The sequence below is a fragment of the Salmo salar genome, chromosome 14, assembly GCF_965601325.2.
Source record: "Salmo salar chromosome 14, fSalSal1, whole genome shotgun sequence".
Classification (NCBI taxonomy): domain Eukaryota; kingdom Metazoa; phylum Chordata; class Actinopteri; order Salmoniformes; family Salmonidae; genus Salmo; species Salmo salar.
In genome coordinates, this window is record NC_138304.1 from 88,763,302 (window position 1) to 88,787,498 (window position 24,197).

The following is a 24,197-nucleotide window of genomic DNA, read 5'->3' on the forward strand; positions in this document are numbered from 1 at the left end:
TAAAGCATCCTGAGACCATTCATGTGTGGGGTTGCTTCTCAGCCAAGGGAGTGGGCTCACTCACAATTTTGCCTAAGAACACAGCCATGAATAAAGAATGGTACCAACACATCCTCCGAGAGCAACTTCTCCCAACCATACAGGAACAGTTTGGTGACGAACAATGCCTTTTCCAGCATGATGGAGCACCTTGCCATAAGGAAAAAGTGATAACTAAGTGGCTCGGGGAACAAAACATCAATATTTTGGGTCCAAGACCATGAAACTCCCCAGACCTTAATCCCATTGAGAACTTGTGGTCAATCCTCAAGAGGTGGGTGGACAAACAAAAACCCACAAATTCTGACAAACTCTAAGCATTGATTATGCAAGAATGGGCTGCCATCAGTCAGGATGTGGCCCAGAAGTTAATTGACAGTATGCCAGGGCGGATTGCAGAGGTCTTGAAAAAGAAGGGTCAACAATGCAAATATTGACTCTTTGCATCAACTTCATGTAATTGTCAATAAAAGCCTTTGACACTTATGAAATGCTTGTAATTATACTTCAGTATTCCATAGTAACATCAGACAAAAATATCTAAAGACACTGAAGCAGCAAACTTGTGGAAATTAAAATTTGTGTCATTCTCAAAACTTTTGGCCACGACTGTACACTGATTTATAAGGCCATATTGGGTAAAATGCCATTTTATCTCTTTCTCTTTTTTAGTCAGGTCGGTAAATAAATATAAATTACGGTCCCATTCTCATTTGCTTCTAACAGTACCAAAAATTAGGACAGGTCATGGTAGTTTTAGTTACTTAGCTCTGTGGTCCTAGAATTCTCTTCTGAACATTTAAAAATTTGATGATCTAGTTTTGTTGGTGGAGTTTAAATACTTGATCGATGTATATATCATAGAAGAGTGTAATTATTTTTAGGACAGCTGTTTTAGTCAAGACTTTTGTGTTTTTTACGTAAAATGTTTTTGTTGTACTGTATGTGTTTTGTTTAATGTTGTGTTAGTGTATGCAAGTTGTTTTGTCTGAAATGTTGTTCCCCCTGCTGCTATTGGACCAGGTCTCTCTTGGAAAAGAGATGTTATCTCAATGAGAAAAACCTGTATAAATAAAGGTAAAAAAACAACAACAAAAAATAGAGCAGCACTATGTGTAATTATTGTGTTATTCTATAACATTGTCATTCTCTATTGTTCTGTTTCCATGTTACATTTTCAGCCAAGCACAGAGAAACAGTACTTCCTGACTCCTTGTGACTTCTAACCCCTGATCTCTGACCTTGTTACTCAGCGTGGTCACTCCCCCCTGTTTGAACTTGAGCAGTTCCCTGATGACTGCCAGGCTGCCCTTGGCCGCAGCGATATGGGTGCAGGTGGCCCCCTTCACGTTGGCCAGGGTGGCCAGCTCTGGACGGTGCTTCAGGAACAGCTTGACCACCTCAGAATGGTCGTTCTCTGCAGCCAGGTGGAGGGGCGTCTGGCCGTGCTGGGGACAAGAGAGACATAAATGAAAGGAAGGATGGATGGATGACTGACTGAATTAACCAATGAATGGATGTATGGATAGGCGGCCGGTAGCCTAGTGGTTAAGCGTGTTGGGCCAATAACTGAAAAGTTGCTGGTTCAAATCCCAGAGCTGACTATGTGGCAAATCTGTCGATGTGCCCTTGAATAAGGCACTTGACCCTAATTGCTCTGGATAAGTGCATCTGCTAGGATGAATGAATGATAGTTAAATGCAACCAGGGGGGAATCTGGCCATGCTGATAGGAAAGGCACAGGTAAAATAACAAAGAAATTAGACCAGGACTTGGTATGTAAAATGAGATTGTTGAAGTTACAACTACAGAGAAATTTCCTTCAGGAAAGATTTACATTTTAATTTGTCTATTTAGCACAGACAAGATTTAAATAGGCACAGACAGCCACACACAGACAAAGGCAGTGTCAGACAGAGAAACAGACTCACTATGTCTGTGGCAGTGATGTCTGCTCTGAGATGCAGCAGGCTGCTGCACACATCCAGCTGTCCACTGATGGCAGCGAGGTGGAGAGGTGTCTGCTTAGTCTGGGGGTCAAACACACAGAGGTTCAGAACACCTTATTTCTCAGGAGTGGACAAATAAAAGTGTTTCTTAAGAAAGAGGAAGATATGGCAAGAGACTTTGGTAGGTGTTTGATAATAACTTTATTTCCCCTGAGCACACAGATTAGCCTTGTGAAACTCGACTGACCACAACGCTCGTTTCGTTTCACTTCAATATAATAGAACAGAATGTGAGCTTGTGAGATCAGGTTAAACAAGGTTACACACAGATGCCTACGAGAATATATATACATCTGCCCCAATAATAACCAAATGTACTCTTTTATTTCCTATGACTAGGGACATGTTCTCAAGACCTCCATAGATGAGGGGTCATTGCTCAGCTCACTGACCAGGGAGAGAGCATCGACGCTGGCTAGGTGTGTCTCCACCAGTTGTCTGACCAGGCTGGCAGAGCCGTTCTGGGCCCCCAGGTGTAGTGGAGTGAGGCCCAGCTTGGTCTTGGCATTCACAAAGGCCTTATGGGACAGCAGAATGTCAGCAATGTCCTCGTGGCCCCGCTCCGCTGCCAAGTGGAGAGCTGCCTTGCCGTCCTGTCGGATACATCAGAGTTGTGTTCATTAGGCTCCAAACGGAAGAAACCGAAACAGGGAGGGACAATGTAAACTTGTCCAATAACAAACCCTAGTTTTGGTTTTGTAAGTGGAGATTTGCCTCGCCGTCCTGTAGGATACATCAGGGTTTTGTTTATTAGGGCACGCAGCACAGACATGACGATGTCATATCTTCTTTGGCTTTTATCCTGCTTGAGTCAAGATGACCACATTGCAGTGACTCAGCAAAATGAACGTTTTACAGCTCAGCAGGCAGTGGCAGAGTTTAAGAGACAGAGTTAAGTTGTGGTACAGTATATTGAATTAGCCAATGGAAAAGTCTGAAACATTCCAGGGCCCTCACCTCATCAAAGACGTCCACCCTGGCGTGGTTCTGAAGCAGGATTCTAACAACCTCTGTGTGACCTCTCTCAGAAGCCAATAACAACGGGGACCAGCCGTTCTGTATGGGCCCACAGAGAGTGCCCTCTCAGTAAAACAATAACACTACATAACCAAAAGGCAGAAGGCAGTTCATGCCACTTCGGAATTATACTCACCCGCAAAATACACATTTAACAGTAGTACAAGTTATTTTACAGCAGTAAACCAATATTTAAATATCATGTGAAACTCTCCAGTAACACCCAAGTAACATAATTCTATCAGTACCTTGGAGTGCTTGTTGACTGCCATCTGCAGGCGACTGGAGGGAACACTGTTGAGCATCTCCTGTAGGATGTCAGTGTTGCCCACTCTGGCACAGTAGTGAAAGGGAGTCTCACAGGACTACAGGACCAGCCGAGAGCAGGGAGAAACAACAGAGTGAGACACAGATTTACCTGTACACCTCAATAACATACACCAGAACATCTAACTACTATTCAGCAACCAAACAGAACGTATTGTACTGTACCTCCATCTGCTGTAGTGTACAGCATTGCTTAAAGGGATAATTCACTCAAAACACATCAACATCACAGTTTTTACTCTATACTGAAAGTATTATCTTGAAAACTTGACATTTTTTGGGATTGTATTGTAGCGATCCTCCATAATATGATCCATGTTACAATTCCCACCAAGTTGTTTAACACTATCGGCACCATGCATAGGGTGTTTGTGGACAAATTAATAAAATGCTATAGCTATTGTTGACACAAAAATACAAAGATTCAAATCATGACATCAGACTGTTCCTTGTGCCATACCTCTCTGGTTGCTGCAGTGATGTCTGCGTCATATTCCATCAGAGTCTTGATAATGTGTACGTCTTCTCCTTCTCTGTGGACACTCTCCTTCTGCAGCTCAGCAGCCAAGTGCAACGATGTCTCCCCTTTCTGCAGTCACACAACAATAGAAGACTGGTACGTCAAAATCAAGAAATAAAGTGACATACAAAGAGGAGTTGGCAAAATTGCATGTGAAATGTAAATGGAAAATGGAAAAACATTTCTATAATAGAACAACAATCACAGTAATATTTCTATAATAGAACCGCTATCCCATCATCTGGTCCTGTGTGGCTCAGTCGGTAGAGCACGGCGCTTGCAACGTCAGAATGGCGGGTTTTAATCCCACTGGAACCACCCATATGAACATTTATGCACGCATGACTATAAGTCTCTTTGGATAAAAACTGTCTGTGAAATGGCATAAATGTTGATGATTATCATGAGTCATATTCTCACCCTATTCCCCTGGCTCACACAGCACTGGGCTTCCTCACGGCTTCTCTCACTGGTCAGATAGGTGAGAATATCCTCCACCACATGGGCATGACAGTGGCGCACAGCGACATGGAGAGGGTTCTCTCCAGCCTATGAATACAGAAACACACACATATATAAACACACACATGCATGCACATACAGTGCTTTCGGAAAGTATTAAGACCCCTTGACTTTCTCCATTTTGTTAGGTTACAGCCTTATTCTAAAATGGCTTAAATCGTTTTTTCCCCCTCATCAATCTACAAACAATACTCCATAAAAAACTGAAATATGACATTTACATAAGTATTCAGACCCTTTACTCAGTACTTTGTTGAAGCATCTTTGGCAGCAATTACAGCATTGAGTCTTCTTGGGTATGACACTACAAGCTTGGCACATCTCTATTTGGGGTGTTTCTCCCATTCTTCTCTGTAGATTCTCTCAAGCTCTGTCACGTTGGATGGGCAGCATTGCTGCACAACTATTTTCAGGTCTCTCCAGAGATGTTCGATCGGGTTAAGGTCGGGCTCTGGATGGGCCACTCAAGGACATTCAGAGACTTGTCCTGAAGCCACTCCTGCATTGTCTTGGCAGTGTGCTTAGGGTCGTTATCCTGTTGGAAGGTGAACCTTCGCCCCAGTCTGAGGTCCTGAGTGCTCTGGAGCAGGTTTTCATCAAGGATCTTTCTGTACTTTGCTCCGTTCATCTTTGCCTCGACCCTGACTAGTCCTTGCCGCTGAAAATCATCCCCACAGCATGATGCTGCCGCCACCATGCTTCACCGTAGGGATGGTGTCAGGTTTCCTCCAGACGTGGTGCTTGGCATTCAGGCCAAAGAGTTCAATCTTGGTTTCATCAGACAAGAGAATCTTGTTTCTCATGGTCTGAGAGTCCTTTAGGTGCCTTTTGGAAAACTCCAAGCGGGCTGTCATGTGCCTTTTACTGAGTAGCGGCTTCCGTCTGGCCACTCTACCATAAAGGCCTGATTGGTGGAGTGCTGCAGAGATGGTTGTCCTTCTGGAAGTTTCTCCCATCTCCACAGAGGAACTCTGGAGCTCTGTCAGAGTGACCATCGGGTTCTTGGTCACCTCCCTGACCAAGGCCCTTCTCCCCCGAATGCTCAGTTTGGCGGGGTGGTCAGCTCTAGGAAGAGTCTTGGGAAGAGTCTTGGTGGTTCCAAATTTCTTCCATTTATGAATGATGGAGGCCACTGTGTTCTTGGGGACCTTCAACACTGCAGACATTTTTTTGGTACCCTTCCCCAGATGTGTGCCTTGACACAATCCTGTCTCAGAGCTCTACTGACAATTCCTTCGACCTCATGGCTTGGGTTTTGCTCTGACATGCTCTGTCAACTGTGGGACCTTATATTGACAGGTGTTTGCCTTTCCAAATCCTGTCCAATCAATTTAATTTACCACAGGTGGGCTCCAATCAAGTTGTAGAAACATCTTAAGGATGATAAATGGAAACAGGATGCACCTGAGCTCAATATCGAGTCTCATAGCAAAGGGTCTGTATACTTACGTAAATAAGGTATTTCTGTTTTATATTTGCAAAAATTTCAAAAAAACTGTTTTCTCTTTGTCATTATGGGGTATTGTGTGTAGATTGATGAGGATTTTTTGGGGATTGAATCCATTTAAGAATAAGGCTGCAACATAACAAAATGTGGAAAAGGTAAAGGGGTCTGAATACTTTCCAAAGCCACTGTACATACAGTACAACAACATGAAAAAAACACATACATGACCACAAAAAGGAAGTGTTTTAGACTACTGAAAGCGGGAAATAGACTCAATGTGTCATTGTTACACTGGTTAGACACAGAAAAGTGTTTCTACTTTACCTTAGATCTCCAGGTGAGGTCTCCTCCCTCCTCTTTCAGGGCTCTCATCATCCGCAGTCCACCGTGGCGAGCAGCAACATGCATTGCCGTCTCCCCATTCTGACAGAGCGGGAGAGAGAGAGAGAGAGAGAGAGAGAGAGAGACACAGACAGAGAAGCTGGAAGTTTATGTGGAACACAATCAAACAGCCTTGCTTTCAGATTCAGATAAGCCCTCTGATCTCATAAACCCACTCATCTCTGGCCACAGTGAAGGGAGAGCTCTAACCTCCTGCTCTGCGTTGACATCAGCCCCGCTCTTCAGCAGCATCTCAGCCACCTTTTCCCCCTCCTTCACTCTGGCAGCAATGTGCAGCGGGGTCTCCCGGGCCTTCATGCAGGGGCAGAGGGAGGACAAAGGCAGGGTAAAGGTTAGCAGCACATGCCAACAATAGCAGTTACTATGGTACAAAAACCATATTACTTTCCACACCATCGTCAAATATACAGCACAAATGAACAAATGTTGTATTGTGTATGTTTCTAGGACATAAGTGTATGTCTCACCTTGCCTCCATTGAGTTGGACCTGAGCCCCAAAGCCCAGTAGCATCTGCACCACGAGGGGCTTGCAGTTCTGCACAGCGATGTGTAGGCCCGTCAGGCCGTCTTTAGTGGTGGTGTCCACGTGTGCCCCCTTCAGGAGAAGAGACTTCACTACAGCCGTGTGACCTTGCTTGGCTGCAGCATGGAGACACATTGCACCTGACTGTGGAGGTGTGATGCCAGGGTATGATACATCAATTATAGGTAGGGTTCATTTGATAGGATACATTAAATAACATAGTAAGAAAGGATCATATATATATATATATATATATATATATATATATATATATATATATATATAATGATGTATTCTAAATATTTGGATATTCTCATACAGTATCTGTACAATGCAGTGCATTCGAAGACGTGATACTCAAATACAATTTCAGGCCAGTGATTTATGCTACTTTTTTTTAAAGTGCCCATTGGACACCTGGACTTCCTGTACCTTATTGGGCATGTGCAGTGGGACCCCTTTCTTCAGGAAGGTGAGGGCGGTCTCTGGATGTCCACACTGGGAGGCTATATGCATCAGGGTGCTGCCATCCTAAGAGAAGACACTGTCATTTATATACAGTCTCTGGAAAACTGAACACTGGTTTTAGAAGGTCATACAAAGAGACAGAAACAAATGTGATATTTTTATAATTTGAGGGTCAAATGCTTGGGATTTCCAACTCTGACCTTTACATTATTCATGCTAATGACTACTACAGCTTCTATAGCCAGACACCATCACAGTAACTAATGACTACTACAGCTTCTATAGCCAGACACCATCACAGTAACTAATGACTACTACAGCTTCTATAGCCAGACACCATCACAGTAACTAATGACTACTACAGCTTCTATAGCCAGACACCATCACAGTAACTAATGACTACTACAGCTTCTATAGCCAGACACCATCACAGTAACTAATGACTACTACAGCTTCTATAGCCAGACACCATCACAGTAACTAATGACTACTACAGCTTCTATAGCCAGACACCATCACAGTAACTACAGTACCAACCAAACACAGATGTAATGTATATCTAACAACTGCCACAAGACTCATATACTTTATTATCTTAATCATGGTTCCATATGAGATCATAGTCCTATACTGTAACTGCACATATGGCTTGTTAAGATGTAGTGGTGGTAACCTACCTTAGTTCTGGCCAGGACATTGGACTTGAACTTCTCTGTGAGGACCTCCACCACGTTGGTGTGGCCACGCTCTGCAGCGATGTGCAGAGGTGACCTGTCCATCTGGAGGTTAGAGGTCAGATAATGTTATGGTGCACATGGCAAAAAACTATTGAAACTCACTGGTGGACTACAATATAATACATAATTGGGCCAGTTTCCCAGACACAGATGAACCCTGGTCTTGGATTAAGAGGCACTTTCAATGGAAAATCTCCATTGAGCATGCTTTTGATTAGGACTAGGCCTAATCATTGTCCGGAAAAAACCCGGCCTAAAACATGGCTGAAACAATGGGATTCAGAAGATAGGGTTTTTTGTATAATACAGTTGGGCTTCCATCCTTCCTCCCCCACCTTGTCAGTGATATTAGGGTTGGCCTTGCTCTGGTAGAACAGTTTCAGCAGCAGCACATCTCCCTCCCAGGCAGCTATGTGGAGAGGAGTCTGTCCTTCCTCCTGTCAGACAGGAAACAACAGATGTACAACTCTACAATAACCACATCCAATAGCTGTGCTAGATGTTTTTACTGTCTCCATACCAATGTCTTGTCTATTAAAGTTTACCAGAACAGAATGCAGTGCAAAGAACAGTATATTAACTTGGATTACTCATGCCTGTGATAGTCTTGTCTCCCTGTTTGCAAGGGGAAACTAATACACTGCCTACTCACATTTTGGATGTCTACATTGGCCCCATTCTCAATGAGGACCTTGGCCATCTCCAGGTCCGTTTTTCGGCAGCAGACATGGAGAGCTGCATCTCCACTCCCCTGAAGTACAGTATCAAACACATCATGTTGCACAGACTCACTTTGTTGCAATGTTTCTACACAGTAGCCTGGTCCCAGATCTTTTTGTGCTGTACTGCCAACTCCTACAGCTGTTGTCATGGCAAAGAATATAGGAGTTGGCAATACAGCACAAAGACATCTGGGACCAGGCTACCTATCAATGTGGACAGAATGGCCACTATATCCTCAGTTTCGAAGAAAAATGGTCAGCCAGATCTACTCTTTAACAATGTTCCCTCTCTCCCAGGCCAGCACGTTGCTGCCATATGTAATGTGTAAAAAAATCGATTTTAATAGTGAACATAATTACATTACAATCATTGTGCGTTGTGTCATAAACACCACATGTAAATAGAAAGGCCAGACCAAGCCTGTAAACCCCTGGAGGTGGAGCCCAGAACACAATCCTCAGAAGACACACGGGTCAGTAAATCACCCAAACAAGAAATGATAAAAAACTGAAAAACACTAAAAACATATTAAACACCCCGATAAAGTGGTTTGGGAGATTTGCACAGATTTTCCTTTAAAACTGGGCTCTTTTTCTGTAAGTGCTCGGTTAACCTATTATCCCATTTTCACCATGACTTATTACAAGGCTAGCCACAATTGGAAACATGCTCCTACTTTGGGCTGTATTACCAAGTCATGGTTTAATATGTCACAGAGAGCAGTTTAATAGTGCCATTAGAGCATGAAGGGAGGGAGGGAATCAAAAGACTGGTGTCATATGACATAATGTTATAAACACTAGACTGGTGTTATGTGACATAATGTTATAAACACTAGACTAGTGTTATGTGACAATGTTATAAACACTAGACTGGTGTTATGTGACATAGTGTTATAAACACTAGACTGGGTGTTATGTGACATAATGTTATAAACACTAGACTGGTGTTATGTGACGTAATGTTATAAACACTAGACTGGTGTTATGTGACATAGTGTTATAAACACTAGACTGGTGTTATGTGACATAATGTTATAAACACTAGACTGGTGTTATGTGACATAATGTTATAAACACTAGACTGGTGTTATGTGACATAATGTTATAAACACTAGACTGGTGTTATGTGACATAATGTTATAAACACTAGACTGGTGTTATGTGACATAATGTTATAAACACTAGACTGGTGTTATGTGACATAATGTTATAAACACTAGACTGGTGTTATGTGACATAATGTTATAAACACTAGACTGGTGTTATGTGACATAGTGTTATAAACACTAGACTGGTGTTATGTGACATAGTGTTATAAACACTAGACTGGTGTTATGTGACATAGTGTTATACATGCTAGACTGGTGTTATGTGACATAGTGTTATAAACACTTGACTGGTGTTATGTGACATAGTGTTATAAACACTAGACTGGTGTTATGTGACATAGTGTTATACATACTAGACTGGTGTTATGTGACATAATGTTATAAACACTAGACTGGTGTTATGTGACTGTGTTATAAACACTAGACTGGTGTTATGTGACATAATGTTATAAACACTAGACTGGTGTTATGTGACATAATGTTATAAACACTAGACTGGTGTTATGTGACATAGTGTTATAAACACTAGACTGGTGTTATGTGACATAGTGTTATAAACACTAGACTGGTGTTATGTGACATAGTGTTATACATGCTAGACTGGTGTTATGTGACATAGTGTTATAAACACTTGACTGGTGTTATGTGACATAGTGTTATAAACACTAGACTGGTGTTATGTGACATAGTGTTATACATACTAGACTGGTGTTATGTGACATAATGTTATAAACACTAGACTGGTGTTATGTGACATGCGTGGGTGTATCCAACGCACTTCTGTACTTTGATTGTTTGTAAAGTACACGATAAGTTGTACATTTTGGGCCAATGCATATATTTTGGTCTAACCTAATATCAAATTAATTTTGATTTATGTAACTGTCCATTCATTTTACCTACACAGATTTCCTATCCAGAGCTTCTAACTTATTTTAAAACCTTAACCTTTACTTTAATATTTGACAAAAAACATTAGGTAGCTATTATTATGAATGCTATATATACAGTATAGTTCTTATTCCTAAATGAAACCATGTAACCCCAGACACCTTAGTTGGCTCTTACTGTTTTCTGAGCCCTAAGCTGAGGCTCAGCTAGAGTTCCAAGGAGCTCCCTAACGATTCCAACATTCCCGGCTTCGACGGCTAAGAGCAGTGGAATGCAGCCATCCTGGACACAGACACAAAGAGATGGAAACAATGACTGTCTGTGAGCTGCAACCCAGCACAGTCAAGAGCCAGAAAATCTCCTCAGGGTAAAGATAATATACTGTGAAAATCAGTGGGTGCATCTGAAATGGCACCCTATTCCCTATATAGTGCACTGCTTTTGACCATGGTCCATAGGCAGGGCCCATAGGGCTCTGGTCAAAAGTAGTGCACTATATAGGGAATAGAGTGCCACTTGGGACACAGCCTGTGCTTAGCTTATATATGCAGCACAGTCGGTTATTCCAGTCATTCGAGACCACACAGTAATACATTTGATTGACGGATGAGGTGAGAAGTGATGGATGAGAGGGCGGAGAAGAGTGCGTCCCGCTGCGGTATCATGTGGCAGATACCCTACCTTGTCTGGTACGAGCCGGGCCTCTTTGCTGGAGAATTTGAGCAGTGTCTGGATGGTACCGAGGGATGGGGTAGCTCGGGAGGCAGCAAAGTGGAGAGGCAGCTGGTCCTTGGGCTGGTATAATGAAGAAAAGAGGACAGAATGAGGGATATGGTTGCAGGTTAGTGTTTTTTTGTCAAGAATCTTGTTCTGGAGGGAGCACTACAGAGTGGTCACTAGCTGGCACAGCCATAAAGTCCTAAAATCTGATTTTAAACCTAACACTAACCTTAACCATAACCTTAACCACACTGCTAACCATAATGCCTAACCCTAACCTTAAAGTAAGACCAAAAAGTTCATTTGTGTTTTCATGACTTTTTACAATATAGCCAAGTTTGACTTTGCAGCTACCCCATCTAGTGGAATTTGCTCAGGTCTGCCTCCAAGGCAAGACGTATGACAATAAACGTCAACCTGCGATATGGCTAGGAATGTGTTTTGGTGATGTAGCCAAAATCCATGTCAAAGATGCGTCTGAGTCCAACACATTTTGTCCACTTGATTAATTATTTATCTAAACATCATCATCTTGGCATTTTTTTGGATCACACTGGGGGATTATTCAGTTCGGTTCACAGTTTCTGTATTTTTGTCTGTATGGGAAACAGCTGATTATTTTGACTGCACTTTTCCCACCACTAGTTTCCTTAGAGAGTCCAGGATTGTCAGCACCCTTGGGAATATGGGTCTGTACGATGGCTGTGAGCCAAGAACCACCATGGCTCTTTTCTTCCTCTGGAGATTACCTCAAGCACATTTCTCTCTTTCTTTATTTCTCTCTGTTTCTCTCTCTCCCTCTCACTCTCTCACTTTCTCCCACTATCTCTCTCTCTCTCTCTCTCTCTCTCTCTCTCTCTCTCTCTCTCCCTCTCTCTCCCTCTCTCTCCTCTCTCCCTCACGCTCGCTCCCTCTCCCTCTCACTCTCTCACACTCACACTCTCTCACTTCTCTCTCTCCTCTCCCTCCTCTCTCACACTCACACTCTCTCACTTTCTCTCTCTCTCTCCTCTCGCTCCCTCTCTCTCTCACTCACACTGTCTCACTTTCTTTCTTTCTTTCTTTCTTTCTTTCTTTCTTTCTTTCTTTCTTTCTTTCTTTCTTTCTTTCTTTCTTTCTTTCTTTCTTTCTTTCTTTCTCTCTTTCTTTCTTTCTTTCTCTTCTTTCTTTCTTTCTTTCTCTTTCTTTCTTTTCTCTCTCTCTCTCTCTCTCTCTCTCTCTCTCTCTCTCTCTCCTCTCTCTCTCACTCTCGCTCCCTCTCTTTCACTCTCTCACACTCACACTCTCTCACTTTCTCTCTGTCTCTCTCTCACTTTATGTAAAATCATCTTTTCATGCTGTATAGTGTTGGCTGAGTTGGGCCTCTGCTTAACAGAAACTATGAATACCTGCAGATGTTTGTATGGGCAGACATTGCTATAACAAACCACCTTATAGATTAGTCATCAAAACCCCACTAGACAGTTTGATCCTATTGAAGATACCAGGCTATCATTTGTGTCCTCTAAGCCCATAGTGGTTCCTGTCCGTCAGACAGACTCAGGATGTCATAACAGGTCAGCTCGGCCAAAACTTACACAAATAATAGCAGTTTTCAGTTACCACTGAGGAGAAAAAAGGGCCAAGTAAGCCAAACCACAGGCCTGTTTAGAAATGCTATCCTCTCTGGGCTGTCCTTAGCACAATGTCTGGGGGAATAGGTTTGGAGGTAAAAGTAGAAGGGTGAGATTGAGAATGGAATAGAATAAAATAAAATGTATTCAATATAGAATAAAGAATACAAAGAGGCTTACACTGGGGCTAGAGACAACCTACCCCTCCTAGTGAGTCAGGATCTGCCTTTCTGACCAGGAGCTTCACAATGTCTTCCTTGGAGTGTGCTGCAGCTACATGCAATGCAGTCCTGCCATCCTATAGGACACAAACAGAGAGACTACATAGTCAATTCTGGCCGAACATAATATCATTATTGCAGATTGATGATTAGCTCAGACTGCGCGCACACACACACACACACACACACACACACACACACACACACACACACACACACACACACGCACACACACACACACACACACACACACACACACACACACACACACACACACACACACACACACACACACACACACACACACACACACACACCACCCTAATTTGCATTTAAGATCATGCCAGGTCTCAGTAAATATTATCCTTCCATTGTGCAGTCTGACTTAATGTATGATTGAAGTATGATGATCAGTCTATAATGTGATTCAGAGTTGCTCAAACGAGTGCAGATGTGGTTGCAGCCACCAATCCATCAGTCTGGGATTACAGTTTTTCTATGAGGGAAGCATTTTTTACCCATGCTGCTTTGTGGAGTAATGTATAACGTCTGTAACCTCACATTGAGGCACACCACAGAGAAAATCCTTAGGACAGTCTGCAACCCGGCCATGAGATATTTCACAAGCCACCTATCATTTTTATATTTTTATTATCAAATGTTTTACTTCTGTCCAAATCTGAAATGTAAGTGCTCTGTTGGGGTGCAACAATAGCCTTGTTTGAGAGTAAATACCAATACTTACCGAGTTGGAAAGGACTCCAATGAGGCCATGCCAACAAAAAGAAGGAGAGGAGGAGCAGTGTGAAAGCTAGCTACGTGTACACTCTTACAAAAAACGTTCCAAAAGGGTCCTGCAGCTGTCCCCATTGGATAACCCTTTTTGGTTCCAGGTAGAACCCTTTTTGGTTCCATGTAAAACCCTCTGTGGAAAGGGTTCTACCTGGAGCCAAAAGGGGTTCTTCAAAGGGTTCTCCTATGGGAACAACCAAAGAACCCTTTTTGGTTCTAGATGGCCCTTTTTTTTCTAAGAGTGTATGTATGATGATCTACAAAATACATCCTCTCTCTAACTGAAGAGACCCAGTAAAAATACTTCTTGGCTCCACATAAAAAAATGCATATTGTAGCAAGCTTATTAAAGTATTAAAGTATGTTTGGAAACACACAACTTGTCAAACAGTGTGGAAAAAATTGACAGCATGACTGATTTTCTACCAGTGCCATAATTCATATAGAGTAAATTCTTTGTTACACACCAGCGCAATGGTGAGAAGCTAAATATTCTATATAAAGGACAGAACGACTCAATAATGAATAAGAACTATCTTTGAACTAACATAAAGAATGGCCAGAAAATGACAGGATAAAAACAAAGATTTTAGGAAGTGACACAGAGACTGTAAAAAGTGAACTGTGGGACAGCCCTTCTCTCATTAAAGAGTCTGTAACCTCACATTCCTGCTCTCCAGAGTCTACGTATTCCGACTGACACAAGTAGTCCGTCTCTCTCTCTCTGTTAATAACCTCTCTGGCTTCCTCCTCATCCATTGGCTACACAGTATTCCAGAAGCACCGCAGCGCGGGAACACGCTGGCATGTTCAGACACACACACACACACACACACACACACACACACACACACACACACACACACACACACACACACACACACACACACACACACACACACACACACACACACACACACACACACGTTGGCATGGTCAGACGTTGCATTCTGCCACCCCAACGGGACGAGACTGCCAAACCCCGAGAGAAACCCTCTCAGATCAGACGTTCTCTGCTGGCTCTCTGGCTCTCTGGCTCTCTGGCCTCAGACAAACGGCTCTAAATCATTCCAGACAGGGCTGTGGGCTGTGCACATCTGCACACACTACTGCAAGGGACAAGGGATTAATGTCTCAGCACACACAGTGTTTACTGGACCGACTAGGACAAACCATTTATTAAGTCTCTGCTTACAGATGTACTATCTTAATTTGATCACTCTGTTGTCACAGAATAATGCAGGTAATGCAAATTGTAGTGTATTCAAGGTTTAAAAAACCCTTCGAAAGTTTGTAATTTCCAGTTTAAAAAGTCAGAATTGATTTATCCTATCTAAAAATGTATCAACCCCTACAAAAATTTAAATTAATTATAATGGATAATTCACATTTCCTGTTGCTGCAGGATAATTGTCCTGCTGTGAGAAACTGTTCAAATTAAGATAGCATGGGGCTCTGGTCAAGATGTCAAGATGTGTAAATAAATAATGAGTCAATTGTGCAAATATTAGACTCAGATGCTATTTGGACCATCAACTTTTTGGGCTACATTGCCAAATACATTATGCCAAGATATTAAGCATTTAAAAAAAGAATTAAAATGAACAAAAATAAGTTGAATAAAAGTAATCCTGCAGTCCTACAGGAAATGTGATCTTTGTTTTGGCCTAGCCATGCTGGCTGCAGACTAGGCCTACTGTGCAAAGTGAGAATGATAGTAATGTACTGTATTCCAATTGCAGAATATGCCTACCAATATATCTATCACTATATCTACCAATATATCTACCAATATGTCTACCAATATGTCTATCACTATATCTACCAATATGTCTACCAATATATCTACCCATATATCTACCAATATGTCTACCAATATATCTACCAATATATCTACCAATGATTAATGTTTTAAGTGGCTTCACTAGATACAATGAAAATAAATTGCTACAGGCTTAAATCCAGACTTCTGGTGGTTTTGTGCATAGAGTGGAGAGATTGCATTTGCACACCATTAAATTCCCCCATAAGTCATAAGTCAGTAAGGGTTTCCATGGATTGTAGGTTTGAGCTGAAGTGGAAACATTAGGGTAGAACAGCAACAATAGACTACAATCATAAACTATAACGCATCAAATGAAAATATGAAATGAACTGAACCCGGGAGCAAATTTATCGGAAAATACAACACTTGAGCTCATACTAAATAGAAACATGCCCGGGACTTTACAATGGAGACTATGATGCATACAGTAAACCTTTATAATGATTCATAATTTCCTATTTTTCCCTATGGTAAGCTACAGCTAATTATGTCTTGCTCGGTCAGCCATCTGGGCAGCAAAGGTCTATAAAAGAGCCTTTGATTATCTCTTATGGCTGGTTAAAGTCATGGCTACTGCCACTGGCAGCCTGGCATAGCACATGAGTAACCCTGAAGTCTGCAATCAGGCTAAACACAATGAATGGCCAACAATGAAACACTTGCAAATCCTGATTGACTAAGTTTATTGAGGGGTGAATTTGTTAGGCATCAGTCAGTCTTAGCCTGATCCCAGATCTGTCTGCGCTATTTACCTAAGGAATCGGCAAGAGGATAAACAAAATGTTCTTTAAAAAAACAAATAACCTAATAAAAGCATCATGTTTACTTTTTCCCACAAGAAAGAATGTGTTTTTCTGCTGATTACTCAGCCTGATCCCAGATCTGTCTATGGTGTTTACCATAGGAGTGGACAAGACGGCAGACAAATCTGTAATCAGGCTAAGTAATCAGCAGAAAAACCCATTCTGTCTTTGGGAAAAAGTCAACAGGATGCTTAAAATAAAAGCTTTAAATAAACAACAAAATTGTGTAGCCTACATCATCCTAATTCCAAAGAGTTAATATTGCCATATAAAGCAGTATTGTATGTGGACGCTGTGGGAAGGGCAGTCTACTTTCCTAAACAAGCTTTAAAAAATGTCACCCAATAAAGGAACAATTCCCACTGTCAGTAGGCCTATGGTATTTTTAGATATTCAACTGCTTTTGTGCTCAATCTGCTTCAATGCTCAAGATTTCATAGATTTTTACTGCCTATCACAGCTGCTGTACACGTGACATCATTTATTTTATAGTGAACATGGGGAGAAAAACACCTACTGAAATGATTAGTCTGTCTAGTTATGTCACCACTTTATGGCAGTGTGCGTTATTTAATAAGGGAGGCTGCAGATATTATATCACACATTCTGGAGGTTCCTACTATCCCTGTTCCACCACAAAAATAAAATGTGTGAAAAAATGTAATTTTCCAAAAGTTTGGCTATTCATGAGGAGATATAGAACACCAAATTATTGTTTTGTCATTCTCATCATTGTGTTGTTTTGATTGTGACTCGCTGTGCCCAGCTGGATCATAAATGCAATAGAATAGGACCCAGAAGAGATGCCTAGTGAGTGTCTCTACTGTAAAGGTCAGTGCCGCCAGTACGCCCACTCCTCTGCCAACAACCTTTAGCTCAGAAGCAACCCTGATCTACCCCACAGATAGAGTTCTAATAGCAATACCACCAATTCTATTCCTATGATCTACCCCATTACCCACTAGTCCTCTGCACTACCCTCGTGTCCAGTTAGAATGAGAATAGTGGTGCATACTTACATAGTTGTTTCTTAATATGTAGCCTGGAAATAAACTTGGGAGTCATCCTGCAATGTAATTTTACAATGAGTTTATCACGGTGTTACGGTATATGCTTACAGCAGTCGAATTGCTGCCCTTGGATCAGTCCATCATCGTTATGGTATATGCTTACAGCAGTCGGAAACAATCCGACTGCTGCCCTTGGATCAGTCCATCATCATCCTCATCATCATTAACACTTTCCAGTTTGAGTAATTTCTTACCTTTGTCCTTTCACTAGGGCTGCCTCCTAACTCCAGTAGTCTGTCTACTGCAGACAGGCGGTTCTCCCTCACTGCAATCATCAGGAGACTGAAGCCAGACTCCTGGAAAAGAGAAGAATCAACCATATCTATCTCATTAGCTGACTCAATAGTATCAAATAGCTATCCACCAACATTTCATAATTCAAATAAATTATTTGATATGCTTGAAATAAAAATGTTGCATATATTTTTTCCCCAAAAAAATTATGTTGGCAAATTATGCTGGTTTTAAGATACTAATAATCATATCTTTCTTTATAGCCCACAAATATGTGTAGGCTATAAATATATATATATATATAAATTAATAGCCCAAATATATTTGATTAACATTAAGCTAATTGTATGTATTGACTTTACCGAAGTCCCACCCTTCATTACATATCATACAGATGCACATCATAATAATAAACCGGTAAAAAACCCAGTTTATTTAAAAAAACAACCACAACCATTTACCTCATCGATTACGGTCAGTTCTGGGTCTCCCTTGTCCAACCCTTTGATTGTCTGCTCGAGCGCAATCCATTCACCCTTCAGAGACAGCTGCAAGAGTCGCTGGCTGGACCCAGAGTTGACTGAACATGTCTCAGACATCTTTTACATAGGCTACCATTCGTTTTTTAAATGCACAATTTACACTAGTACATCTAATGAGAATATTGTTTTTTCTTATTGCGCGTGGTTAAAAGCTATGTCCTCGTGGCAGGTGTAATTCGAAATTAGCATTCTGATTGTAGAATGTGTGCTTCAAGTTTCCCCGTCTTTGTATGAGGTATAATAACCAGCATTCCGTTAACTCCAACATGGGAAAATCCACCGCCCCTATCCACCACTAGTTAAACTTTTATAACTCCGCCTTTGTGCTCTTGTTACCTTGGATTCGTCTGTAGACTAGCCAAGAACCCCACTTTTCCCTCTATTTTGTAGGCTAAACATGATGATTATGACCATAGAGCTCTGATAGGCCTACGCGCTTTAGTAAACTCCTTTTGGTAGTTTACTGTTCCTCCTCCATTTCCTCATCCTCATCCTGTGTCTGTGTTAGTAGAACACATACTTAACCTTCACCTGTGATTAGAAGAATACATCATTTGTTTTATTTCATGGCTAATACAAAAAAAACAATAAGCATTGTTTATTCAGAGGTTGCAATAATTTTTTGTTGGGGGGGTGACACGGTGTTACAATGTTGCAATAATCTTTGTAGAAATTGGCATGGTGATACAGTCATTGAGCTATATTATAAGGTTACAATGTTGCAAACCATCATCAGTTATCCCCGCCAAAGCTTTGTGTTACCATAGTAACTGATATGCGTCAACAATTAAGTCCTAAGTGAAACGCCTTGCGTTTCATAGCAACTCAAAAATAGCAGAAGGGGAGACAGCGAACAAGGGCATTGTTCATATTGCTGGAGATAGACAGTGGGGCTGGACGGCATACTTTATTACTAGTAACATTGAGGGGTTTCTGAAGTTCCTTTTCATGTAAGACGCTTTTCTTTTTTGTCGTTTGGCTAGGCGGAACGAATGACCATTATTTTGTGCCACACGGAACTTGAAGTTGAGGCAAAATATCAATCAAGTAAACTAAAGTAACATCAGCAACAAGTAACGTTACTAGTAACAACAGATGTGGATGAGACGGTGTTATAAACGCGCAAATGTTTAAAAACACCTTTCAAAGTGGATTCCTATCTATCTTGTATAGCATTGGGAGCAAACCTCTTCAGATATGGGATAAAAAGGTAAGCAACGACTTACACAAGCCTACGCATAAATTAGCTTGCTAACTAGCAAATTTGACATCGGCTTGCTAGCTAGGTAGCTAAAGAGCAGGGCTTGGTATGGTGCTAAGCTCCAGGGAGCAAGCAACTAACGTTAGCCATCTAACTAACCAGCTTACTCATGACAATGGCAATAGAAACCTATAAGCTAGTTTGCTAACGTTAGCTGGTTTTGTGTTCCTCAAACTGCCCTGTGTTTAGCTAGCACTAGGACGTCTTGTTTTAGCTCAGATTTGACAGCAATGTTACAGTATTGTCATAATCATACTGTCTTAATCAAGGCTTAGCTAGCAAGCTAACGTTTGTTTATTAGCTTGGTTAGATATCCATTAGTTCTCCAGGGCTTCCCTTATTTTCCTGGGTTCACATTCAATAATCACACACATTTCTTAAAAGTAGTAACGTTAGCTAGTACAAGCTAGCTAACCCATTACAAACGGTTGCTTGTGCTGTTACAGGTCAGGAACGGCCATATAAAGCGGATTACAGACAACGACATTCAGTCGCTGGTGCTTGAAGTGGAGGGTACAAATGTCAGGTAAGCTTGTTCCATCTTCATAGCCCGTTTTGGCAGGTCTGCTGTTTGTGCATCTCTTCTTTAGTCAACTACATCCAACCATGTGTCCTTAAATTCAACAGCACAACCTACATCACTTGTCCGGCAGACCCGAAGAAGACACTTGGCATCAAACTCCCGTTTTTGGTTATGATCATAAAGAATTTGAAGAAGTATTTCACCTTTGAAGTCCAGGTAGGTTATCATCCAAGTCAACAATCAGAGCCATTGCATCTGTACAATCATGAAAGCTGTGCTTTATTGTATTATAATTATTTTAATCAAGTCTTAATAGGTTTCCGTTAGCCGGTAATAGACTGCTTTTGTCAGATGCAATTTTTTGGGGAAAAGCGATAAATAACATTTGCTGCTGGTCAATTGTCCAGGAGAATAAGAAAAAATCCCATTGCAAAATAATCATTTATCTTATTCATTGGTGTAAATACCAGTCGATATAAATACATTTGACTGGTCATGCTTATCAGTCTATAGATTAATTTGCATCATTTTGTGGAATTAAATTGGCGGGTGTGTACAGTATTTGTATGCATATTATATTTGTATGCATATTATTTATCACATGCTTACAGCATACAGATATACAGTGGGGGAAAAAAGTATTTGATCCCCTGCTGATTTTGTACGTTTGCCCACTTACAAAGAAATGATCAGTCTATAATTTTAATAGTAGGTTTATTTGAACAGTGAGAGACAGAATAACAACAAAAATATCCAGAAAAACGCATCTCAAAAATGTTATAAATTGATTTGCATTTTAATGAGGGAAATAAGTATTTGACCCCCTCTCAATCAGAAAGATTTCTGGCTCCCAGGCGTCTTTTATACAGGTAACGAGCTGAGATTAGGAGCACACTCTTAAAGGGAGTGCTCCTTACCGCAGCTTGTTACCTGTAAAAAATACACCTGTCCACAGAAGCAATCAATCAGATTCCAAACTCTCCACCATGGCCAAGACCAAAGAGCTCTCCAAGGATGTCAGGGACAAGATTGTAGACCTACACAAGGCTGGAATGGGCTACAAGACCATCGCCAAGCAGCTTGGTGAGAAGGTGACAACATTTGGTGCGATTATTCGCAAATGGAAGAAACACAAAAGAACTGTCAATGTCCCTCGGCCTGGGGCTCCATGCAAGATCTCACCTCGTGGAGTTGCAATGATCATGAGAACGGTGAGGAATCAGCCCAGACCTACACGGGAGGATCTTGTCAATGATCTCAAGGCAGCTGGGACCATAGTCACCAAGAAAACAATTGGTAACACACTACGCCGTGAAGGACTGAAATCCTGCAGCGCCCGCAAGGTCCCCCTGCTCAAGAATACATATGCATGCCCGTCTGAAGTTTGCCAATGAACATCTGAATGACTCAGAGGACAACTGGTGAAAGTGTTGTGGTCAGATGAGACCAAAATGGAGCTCTTTGACATCAACTCAACTCGCCGTGTTTGGAGGAGGAGGAATGCTGCCTATGACCCCAAGAACACCATCTCCACCGTCAAACATGGAGGTGGAAACATTATGCTTTGGGGGTGTTTTTCTGCTAAGGGGACAGGACAACTTCACCGCATCAAAGGGACGATGGACGGGGCCATGTACCGTCAAATCTTGGGTGAGAACCTCCTTCCCTCAGCCAGGGCTATGAAAATGGGTCGTGGATGGGTATTCCAGCATGACAATGACCCAAAACACACGGCCTTGGCAACAAAGGAGTGGCTCAAGAAGAAGCACATTAAGGTCCTGGAGTGGCCTAGCCAGTCTCCAGACCTTAATCACATAGAACATCTGTGGAGGGAGCTGAAGGTTCGAGTTGCCAAATGTCAGCCTCGAAACCTTAATGACTTGGAGAAGATCTGCAAAGAGGAGTGGGACAAAATCCCTCCTGAGATGTGTGCAAACCTGGTGGCCAACTACAAGAAACGTCTGATCTCTGTGATTGCCAACAAGGGTTTTGCCACCAAGTACTAAGTCATGTTTTGCAGAGGGGTCAAATACTTATTTCCCTCATTAAAATGCAAATCATTTTATAACATTTTTGACATGTGTTTTTCTGGATTTTTTTGTTGTTATTCTTCTGTCTCTCACTGTTCAAATAAACCTACTATTAAAATGATAGACTGATCATTTCTTTGTAAGTGGGCAAACGTACAAAATCAGCAGGGGATCAAATACTTTTTTCCCCCACTGTAGCGCCTTTGAGTGGAAAATATGTCAGATATTGCAAGAGCTACTGCTGAAGCATCTTGTGATTCTTTCAAGACAACTGGGAACTCTGAAAAATACGAGTTCAAATCATGTCAGTGATCTTCAGGTCGGAAAGTCGGAGCTCTAGGCCCAAGTTCCTGAGTTGGAATTCCGAGTTAGATGACCGGTCAAAACTATTTTTCCCAGTCAGAGCTTTTTTATTTTTTCCCAGTTCCCAGAACGCACTGAAGTCGGAGGTTGGATATTTCAGAGTTCCCAGTTGTTTTGAATGCGGCATCAAACGCCAATGGAAGGCTGGCTTCATCAGTGCATCACACACAACTTTGCAAGGAGCTGGAGGCAGTATGCAGTTTGAAACCTGAAAGTTTTAATACAATCCCAGGTGTTGGATGACAAGAATGTGAGGAGGCGGTTCCGGGCCAGTAACTACCAGAGCACCACTCGGGTGAAACCCTTCATCTGTACCATGCCCATGAGGCTGGACGACGGCTGGAACCAGATCCAGTTTAACCTGTCTGACTTCACACGGCGGGCCTATGGCACCAACTACATCGAGACACTCCGCGTACAGGTCAGTCAGAAAGGCTCATGGACCAGGGTAGGGTCATGGTCCAAGATGCAATATACGGATCTCTTACCTAGTCTGGTCCCAGATCTTTGTGCTGCCTTGCCGACTCTTATGGTCATTGCCATGGCAAGTTTGGTGACCATAGGAGTTGGTGAGACAGCACACACAGATCTGGGACCAGGCTAGCTCTTACATCAAATGTGTGTGGAGGAATAATAAGATACTGAACTCATTGTTACTGTAATACACACTTTGACACCCCATTTTTAAAGTAATTTTGGTGATTGTTAGTGAAATGGTAGAAATGTTGGTCCATTATTTCTACAATGTTTCTATTTGGTCTTAGTCATTTTAATGTATATTGAGTTCTCTCCCCCACGCTTTAAAATATCAGTAAGGGTATGTTCTGGACAAGATACGATATTGCAATACCTTGCCTGTGTTTTTGTTCCAGATCCATGCAAACTGCCGCATACGGAGAGTGTACTTCTCTGACAGACTGTACTCAGAAGATGAGCTCCCTGCGGAGTTCAAACTTTATCTACCCGTTCAGAACAAAGCAAAGGTGAGTACAAATAATGTCCATGCCAGTTGTCATATAGGCTTACAGCTCAGACTGTTTCTCCCTATTCCTTTTATAGTGCACTACTTTTGACCAAGGCCCATAGAGCAAAAGTAGTGCACTATATAGGGATACAAACACTGTCTCGTATGCATCTCAAAGAATGAGCAAGATCTGTCAAAGTACAATATCTGTTGCAGTTCTTGTAGCTAATTGACACGTTTCTTTCCAGCAGTAAGGCAGCTGAATCGATTCTCCTCCCCATTCCAGATGTGAATATTATATTTGCAGATAGTCTACATTTGTTGTAATGTTTTTGCTTTGGAACCATGCGATTGTTTTCTCTGCACAATAAACATTTTGTATGCACAGTTTTTTTGTTTAGCATGAACATCTGCAATTCTGAGAAAACCCTCAGAATGATTGACAAGCACTGGTCAGTGTAAGCTCATGGTTATTACATACAAGAAAACAAATAGCCAG

The 24,197-nt window shown here is 41.7% G+C and overlaps 2 protein-coding genes across 3 annotated transcripts in view; one reads left to right on the top strand and one right to left on the bottom strand.

Annotated features, from left to right (window-relative positions):
• The window catches only part of trpn1 (transient receptor potential cation channel, subfamily N, member 1), a 44,283-nt gene extending 25,362 nt beyond the window's left edge, over positions 1–18,921 (bottom strand). Inside the window, exons 1-19 of the mRNA XM_014142698.3 lie at positions 18,477–18,921; positions 17,976–18,077; positions 13,273–13,368; positions 11,419–11,532; positions 10,915–11,019; positions 8,665–8,763; positions 8,348–8,449; positions 7,953–8,054; positions 7,240–7,338; positions 6,751–6,951; positions 6,473–6,574; positions 6,206–6,304; positions 4,333–4,461; positions 3,853–3,981; positions 3,314–3,430; positions 3,006–3,104; positions 2,441–2,641; positions 1,971–2,069; positions 1,281–1,487 (exon numbers count right to left, since the gene is read on the bottom strand). Of these exons, the coding sequence (XP_013998173.3) occupies positions 1,281–1,487; positions 1,971–2,069; positions 2,441–2,641; positions 3,006–3,104; positions 3,314–3,430; positions 3,853–3,981; positions 4,333–4,461; positions 6,206–6,304; positions 6,473–6,574; positions 6,751–6,951; positions 7,240–7,338; positions 7,953–8,054; positions 8,348–8,449; positions 8,665–8,763; positions 10,915–11,019; positions 11,419–11,532; positions 13,273–13,368; positions 17,976–18,077; positions 18,477–18,614 (2,340 nt within the window). The 5' untranslated portion in view covers positions 18,615–18,921. The remainder of the gene's footprint in view (positions 1–1,280; positions 1,488–1,970; positions 2,070–2,440; positions 2,642–3,005; positions 3,105–3,313; positions 3,431–3,852; positions 3,982–4,332; positions 4,462–6,205; positions 6,305–6,472; positions 6,575–6,750; positions 6,952–7,239; positions 7,339–7,952; positions 8,055–8,347; positions 8,450–8,664; positions 8,764–10,914; positions 11,020–11,418; positions 11,533–13,272; positions 13,369–17,975; positions 18,078–18,476) is intronic.
• A 401-nt stretch (positions 18,922–19,322) lies between these two features.
• cfap20 (cilia and flagella associated protein 20) lies at positions 19,323–24,085 on the top strand. Of its 2 annotated transcripts, none has more exons than XM_014142699.3 (6): positions 19,323–19,767; positions 20,265–20,344; positions 20,446–20,557; positions 22,967–23,155; positions 23,607–23,717; positions 23,947–24,085. In XM_014142699.3, exons 1-6 carry the CDS (start codon positions 19,684–19,686, stop codon positions 23,950–23,952), a joined length of 582 nt encoding a protein of 193 aa, XP_013998174.1. In that variant the 5' UTR covers positions 19,323–19,683; the 3' UTR covers positions 23,953–24,085. The 2 variants fall into 2 exon arrangements, with proteins under 2 accessions (XP_013998174.1, XP_013998175.1); XM_014142700.3 differs by having other exon boundaries at positions 23,950–24,085.
• The last annotated feature ends 112 nt before the right edge of the window (positions 24,086–24,197 follow it).

Bases quoted from the DNA above. Each gene is read 5' to 3' on its own strand.
- cfap20 (XM_014142699.3), top strand. From the start codon at position 19,684: ATGTTTAAAAACACCTTTCAAAGTGGATTCCTATCTATCTTGTATAGC. The intron at 20,345-20,445 runs GTAAGCTTGTTC...TAAATTCAACAG, and splicing joins GTGGAGGGTACAAATGTCAG to CACAACCTACATCACTTGTC. The intron at 20,558-22,966 runs GTAGGTTATCAT...ATACAATCCCAG, and splicing joins ATTTCACCTTTGAAGTCCAG to GTGTTGGATGACAAGAATGT.